We start from the raw sequence: 7304 nt of genomic DNA, 5'->3' as shown, positions 1-7304 counted from the left end.
ACACCCGGCTAATTTTTTTTTTTTTTTTTTTGTATTTTTAGTAGAGACAGGATTTCACCATGTTGGCCAGGCTGGTCTTGAACTCCTGACTTCAGGTGATCTGCCTGCCTCAGCTTCCCAAAGTGCTGGGATTACAGGTGTGAGCCACCACATCTGACCAATTTTTATATTTTTAGTAGAGACGGGGTTTCACCATTTTGGCCAGGCTAGTCTTGACCTCCTGACCTCAGGTGATCCACCTGCTGCAGCCTCGCAAATTGATGGGATTACAGGTGTGAGCCACCACACCTGGCCAAAAATAACTTTTAAGTAGTAGTACAATTAATTGCCACTAGGAAATAATTTGCTACTAGATTATACTACTTGATTTCTAATCTCAGATCACTTCTTAACTGGGAAGCCATACAGATACTCTGTGAGTATCCCAAATTCAGATTTACTGAAATATCCAATTCAGCAAACGTCTGTTTTGGTAAGATGGCATGAAACGAATAGAGGTAGTACAATTTGAAGTAAAGTATTCATGTAGAAAATGAAACACATAGTTTTGTGAAGTGCTTTTCCTGTAGATTATATAAAGTAATGGAATCTTTTTGGTGTAATTTTATAGGATGATTTTTCGGGATTGTCACTCTACGAAAGGAAGAGACTGAAGAACATATCAGAAAATGCAGACTTTTTTGCTTCTCTTCAGTTGTCTGAGGTTTGTGTGGAGTCTGTATTTAAAACCAAGATGCTGGGCCGGGAGCAGTGGGTCACGCCTGTAATCCTGTCACTTGGGGAGGTGGAGGTGGGACATCAACCTGGGTCTTTTTATAGAGACCATCCCCCATCTCTATAAAAAGTAAATTAGTTGAGCATAGTGATGCATGCCTGGAGTCGTAGCTACTGGGGTGGCTGAGGTGGAGGTATGGCTTGAGCTTAGAAAGTCGAGGCTGCTGTGAGCTACGATCGTGCCACTGCATTCCAGCCTAGGCAACAAAGTAAGACCCCGTCTCAAAACAACAACAAGAGCAATAAAACCCAAGATGTCATAACTCCCACCAGAAGGTCAATAACATACCAGATTTCATAGTGTCAGATGAGGAAGGCTAAAATAGGAGCAGGCTTTGCACTTAATAGGAAGAGGTTACTGTATTCCATTGATTCGAAGGCATTTTTTTTGTCTTTTTTTTTTTTTGAGGCAAAGTTTTGCTCTTGTTGCCCAGGCTGGAGTGCAGTGACGTGATCTCGGCTCACTGCAACCTCCGCCTCCCGGGTTCAAGCAATTCTCATGCCTCAGCTTCCTGAGTAGCTGGGATTACAGGCGCCTGCCACCATGCCTGGGTAATTTTTGTATTTTTAGTAGGGATGGGGTTTCACCATGTTGGTCAGGCTGGTCTCGAACTGCTGACCTCAGGTGATCTACTCTCCTTGGCCTCCCAAAGTGCTGGGATTACAGGTGTGATCCACCACGCCTAGCCTTTTTTTTTTTTTTTTTGAGACAGGGTCTTGCTGTGTTGCCCAGGCTGGAGTGCAGAAACGCTGATCACGACTTATGGCCTATCTTTAGGATCTTTAGTTCCTGAGTAGACCTTAGTTTAGCGTGGGTATAGGTTTAGCAGATACCTAATATTTTGAAAGATAAGATATGTAGTCAAAATATTTTTACATGATTTTTATACTTTACAGTCTGCTGCAAGACTCCGTGAAATCATAGAGAAGAGACAGCCTCCTAAATCCAAGAGGTAAAATACCTGGTTTGCAATGCCTGAACCATGATACAATGCTCAACTGTTTTATAATTTGAAAAAAATGGGCCGGGCGCGGTGGCGCAAGCCTGTAATCCCAGCACTTTGGGAGGCCGAGACGGGCGGATCACGAGGTCAGGAGATCGAGACCATCCTGACTAACCCAGTGAAACCCTGTCTCTACTTAAAAAAATACAAAAAACTAGCCGGGCGTGGTGGTGGGCGCCTGTAGTCCCAGCTACTCGGGAGGCTGAAGCAGGAGAATGGCGTAAACCCGGAAGACGGAGCTTGCAGTGACCTGAGATCTGGCCACTGCACTCCAGGCTGGGCTACAGAGCCAGACTCCATCTCAAAAAAAAAAAAAAAAAAAAAAAATGGTTTGGCGTAGTAAGCTTAACAGATCATAAACTGCTATTTAATCTCAGTCCCTCTAGGATCTCTGAGGTAATGCTACCCTTTAATAACTTTACAATTCTCATCTTCATCAAAGTAATATGGAGCAAATACAATTGAGGGCTGAATTTTGTTTATATTTGTTGTTGCTACTAATGGAGGGAAATCTTTTTTCCACTAAATTATTGTTACTTAGAAAACTATTATTCTTAAAGACTCTTCTACTTACTTTTAATTTTTCTAGCTGTCTTTTTGCATATCAATTTGTTTTTGCTTTCTTAGTCCTAGAATAAAGGAAAGGAATTAACAATTATTGAATATCTATGAAACATACTGCAGTGATCTAGCAATTTTGTCCTGTATTATCTCATTTAACTCTGACAACCACTGCATTCATCCATGTATGTGGTAGGTAATATATTCATTTTGTGAGTTAGAAATCAGGCTCAAAAGATAAGATTGTTGGCTGGGTGCAGTGGCTCATGCCTGTAATCCCAGCACTTTGGGAGGTTGAGGCGGGGGGATCACCTGAGGTCAGGAGTTAGAGACTGGCCTGACCAACATGGAGAAAACCCATCTCTACTAAAAAAAAAAATTAAAATATTAGCCAGGCATGGTGGCAAATGTCTGAATCCCAGCTACTCAAGAGGCTAAGGCAGGAAAATCGCTTGAACCTGGCAGGAGGAGGTCGTAGTGAGCCAAGATCACACCATTGCACTCCAGCCTGGGCAAAAAGAGTGAGACTCCATCTCAAAAAAAAAAAAAAAAAAATTATTTGCTGAAAGTCAAAACAGCTTATAAGTGGTAGCTTTAGGATTTGAACTACAGGGTTTTTAAATTTTGAATTATCTCCATTGCATTTTAGTAGTGCTTACATATAAATGACAAAATTAAAAATCTTGGTATCATTAGCGCATTTGTTTAGTGCCAGATCTTAATGAAATGTAGCTTCATTTACTTGGTTTGATTCTGTTACAGGACAATTAGCTTGAGAAAAGCTAGACCTTTAATCATGGCCAGGTATTTTCAAGTATGAAAAGTTACTGTAAGAGGAACATCATTAACACTGGAAAAACAGTAGCACTGGTCCTGTTGCCAGCTGATTAGTACCTTTACATTTGCATGTTTTTTATTAGCCAAGATTGGTGATTTCTTCCTAAATCACAAAATTCCAGCCCTTAATAGTTGCATAGGTAGTAGCAAGTTGATAGTATGGAAATTGCATAATGTAGAGGAAAAAGCGTAGGCTTTGAGATGTAGCAAATTTGGGTTCAAGTTTTGATTCAGTCACTTACAGCTATGATATTAACCTTGGATACTTTATATAATTTTTCTTTCTTTTTCTGTAAAACTGGTGTTATGCTAATCCAGAAGGATTTAAATTTTTTGAAAATTATTATATATACATATAAAAAGGTACATGTAATATATTTGTGTAGCTGAAAAATTATACAGGTCCCATCCATGTACCTACCATCCAGGTTAATAGAAATTACGAGTACCCCTGAAGGCCCATATAAACACCTCCCTCCAGATACTACCACTATGCTGACTTTTGTGATAATATTTCCTTGCATTTATTTATAGTTTCTTTTTTTTGAGACGGAGTCTCACTTTGTTGGCCAGGCTGGAGTGCAGTGGCGTGATCTCAGCTCACTGCAAGTTCTGCCTCCTGGGTTCACACCATTCTCCTGCCTCAGCCTGCTGAGTAGCCGGGACTACAGGCACCTGCCACCATGCCCAGCTAATTTTTTATATTTTTAATAGAGACGGGGTTTCACCGTGTTAGCCAGGATGGTCTCCATCTCCTGACCTCGTGATCCACCTGTCTCGGCCTCCCAAAGTGCTGGGACTACAGGCGTGAGCCACCGTGCCCAGCCTATAGTTTCGTTTTTATTTATTTATTTATTTTGAAACAGTCTAGCTCTGTTGCTCAGGCTGGAGTACAGTGGCGCCATCTTGGCTCACTGCAGCCTCTGCCTCCCAGGTTCAAACAATTCTCATGGCTCAGCCTCCTGAGTAGCTGGGATTACAGGTGCTCATGACCATGTTTGGCTAATTTTTGTATTTTTAGTGGATACGGGGTTTCGCCATGTTTGCCAGGCTGATCTGGAACTCTGGACCTCAAGTGATCCGCCCTCCTCAGCCTCCCAAAGTGCTGGGATTACAGGTGTGAGCCACTGCGCCTGGCTATTGATTCATAGTTTTACTACCAGTGAGTGTATCCTTAAACACTCTATTGTTTAGCTTTGTCTTTTTTTGGTGTTCACATACAGTATGCAATTTTTATATTCTGAGATTTTCTTATTTTGCTCATCTTTACATATTTATGTTTTTAAATTTACCCATGTTGATGTGCATAGCTTTATTTCATTCTTTTTTTCTGCTATATGATATTCCACTGGATAAATGTACTACATTTTATTCCACTGTTGATGAACAATTGAGTTGTTCCCAGGTTTTTATTATGAAAAGTGCTGCTCCAAACATTCTTAAGTCTCTTAGTGCTTATGTATGGGAGTTTCTCTAGGAGTAGATTTCTAGGAGGATTGTATGACAGCCCATATTATTCCGTATACTCAGGCGTATTTTTTGAGGATTAAATATGAGATGGAATGTTGAGTACAGTTTTTAGTATATAGTATACTTTCAATCAATAATAGTTTTTACTAATTCTCAAACTAATGTGGACTATAGCTGATAATTTTTTGTTAATTTTTGGAAATAATTTCAGAGGCTTCTCTTTCCCTGACATTTTTAAATGAATTTGTTTAAAATGAAAAAATAGTGCATAAAAAATAGGGACCGTATATTATTTAAAAAGTAAACTGCCAGGCGCGGTGGCTCACGCCTGTAATCCCAACACTTTGGGAGGCCGAGGCGGGTGGATCATGAGGTCAGGAGATCGAGACCATCCTGGCAAACACGGTGAAACCCCGTCTCTACTAAAAATACAAAAAAATGAGCTGGGCGTGGTGGCGGGCGCCTGTAGTCCCAGCTCTCGGGAGGCTGAGGCAGGAGAATGGCGTGAACCCGGGAGGTGGAGCTTGCAGTGAGCCGAGATCGCGCCACTGCACTCCAGCCTGGGCAACAGTGCGAGACTCTGTCTCAAAAAAAAAAAAGTAAACTACAGTGTATGGAAGGGAATGCAGTGAAACGTTTATGTTTCCTTCCTATTTTAGACCTTAGTTTTCCAGGCCTTTTCCCTAGAAGTAGTAGTTTTATGTATATTCCTCCATAGGTAACCTCAGCATGTACAAATTTATGTGTATACGTAACCTTTTTGTAAACCTGTACTGGACTTTGTTTTTGCTTTTTATAAGCTATGGTTCCTTTCAGCAGTGCATTAAGATCTATATCATTCTTTTTATGGCTGCATATTATTCTATTAGATATGTACACCATGATTTAACAGATCTCATCTCCTTTTGATGAACATTTAGGTTTAAGTTTTTTCCATACTTATTAAAATAATTGTGGTCATATATATATGCAATGTATAAATATATCTGTGGGATATATTCCTAGAAGTTATCTCCTTAATGTTAGTAAATTTTATTGTTTTGTGAGTATAACATGAATTTTTCCCCACTCCTGCAGAAAGAAGCCTAAGAGAGAAAATGCGGTTGGATGTAGAAGGTCAATGCGATTACTAAAAGTTGATCCTTTGGGAGTTTCATTACCAGCAACTCCAACACCGCCGACGTTAGTAGCAGATGAAACTGTAAGAAAATGTGCAAATACAGTATTTTAATGTAATAAAATACTGAAAAATTTGAAGTGTTGAAACTAGACTAAAAGTTCATTGAATTATGTTTAATTTTATATTTCATTCTTGAATGTTGTATGGTTTTGTTTGTTTTTTTAAGACGGAGTCTCGCTCTGTTACCCAGGCTGGAATGCAGTGGCATGCTCTTGCCTCACCGCAACCCACTCCCCGTGTTCAAGCGATTCTCCTGCCTCAGCCTCCTGAATAGCTGGGATTACAGGCACATGCCACCATACCTGGCTGATTTTTTATATTTTTGGTAAAGATGGGGTTTCACCATGCTGGCCAGGCTGGTCTTGAACTCCTGACCTCAAGTGATCTGCCTGCCTTGGCCTCCCAGAGTGCTGGGATTGCAGGTGTGAGCCACTGAGCCTGGCCTGTTCTCTGGTTTAATGAGTAAGATTTCAAAGTTGTAAAGACTGGATTAAATTCTGTATTTCTGCGGGACTTACCTGCTATAGGATTGTGGGTGAGTTAATTAACCTTTCTGATAGTTTCCCCATTAAAAAAAGTCAGCAATAATAGAACCCTAAGTAAATATGTACAGTTTTATGTCAGTTTTTAAAAAAAGAAACCTCAAAGAGCTACTGTGAAGATAAATTGTATCTATCAAGTTTCTCACATTATATTAAGGGCTTAGTAATCAATAAAATATAGTTATTAATGTTAATAATATGTGATAATGTGTAGTTTAGTGAGTAGAGTTTTATTTAGCAAACATTGTCTAAATAATATTTTTCAAGAACACATATTTTTAATACTTTATATCAGTGTTTAATTGTAAATAGAAAGATAGCACTAATTAGGAAGGTACTCTGGGAGCAAATTACAAATCTAGGTGTTACGGGAAGCAGCATGGAAGAGTAGCTTCCAAACTTTTTTGAAGCCTCAGCCCACAAATATATTTATCGCCAGGTATAGTGGCTCATGCCTGTAATCCCAGCACTTTGGGAGGCTGAGGCAAGAGGATCACTTGAACCCAGGAGTTTGAGACCAGGCTAGGCAACATCAAGTGACCCTGTCCTCACAAAAAAAATACGAAAATTAGCTGGGTGTGGTGGCATGTGCCTGTAGTCCCAGCTCCTCAGGAGGCTGAGGTGGGAGCATCACTTGAGACATTAAATTTAAAAAAAAAAAAAAAGATATTTACATTGTAACCATTACACATATATGCAACTGAAACCACAGTTTGTCAAGTGACACTACATGTGCACTTTGGTATTTCTTTTTTTTTTTTTTTTTTGAGCCACAGTCTCCCTCTGTCGCCCAACCTGGATTGCAATGGCACGATCTCTGTTCACTGCAACCTCCGCCTCCCTGGTTTAAGTGATTCTCGTGCCTCAGCCTCCATAGTAGCTGGGACTACAGGCGTGTGCCACCACGCCTGGCTAATTTTTGTATTTTTAGTAGAA

The 7304-nt window shown here is 40.1% G+C and overlaps 1 protein-coding gene across 1 annotated transcript in view; it reads left to right on the top strand.

Moving 5' to 3' along the window:
* LOC111529501 (WD repeat-containing protein 76) overlaps nucleotides 1-7304 on the top strand; it is a 34274-nt gene that overhangs the window by 7201 nt on the left and 19769 nt on the right. The window contains exons 2-4 of the mRNA XM_026447862.1: nucleotides 611-703; nucleotides 1672-1727; nucleotides 5724-5847. Of these exons, the coding sequence (XP_026303647.1) occupies nucleotides 611-703; nucleotides 1672-1727; nucleotides 5724-5847 (273 nt within the window). The remainder of the gene's footprint in view (nucleotides 1-610; nucleotides 704-1671; nucleotides 1728-5723; nucleotides 5848-7304) is intronic.

The sequence above is a fragment of the Piliocolobus tephrosceles genome, unplaced genomic scaffold (genome assembly GCF_002776525.5).
Source record: "Piliocolobus tephrosceles isolate RC106 unplaced genomic scaffold, ASM277652v3 unscaffolded_108, whole genome shotgun sequence".
In the NCBI taxonomy this organism is placed as follows: domain Eukaryota; kingdom Metazoa; phylum Chordata; class Mammalia; order Primates; family Cercopithecidae; genus Piliocolobus; species Piliocolobus tephrosceles.
Note: the sequence above shows the minus strand (reverse complement) of the source record. Positions and strands in the feature narration are given on the sequence as shown.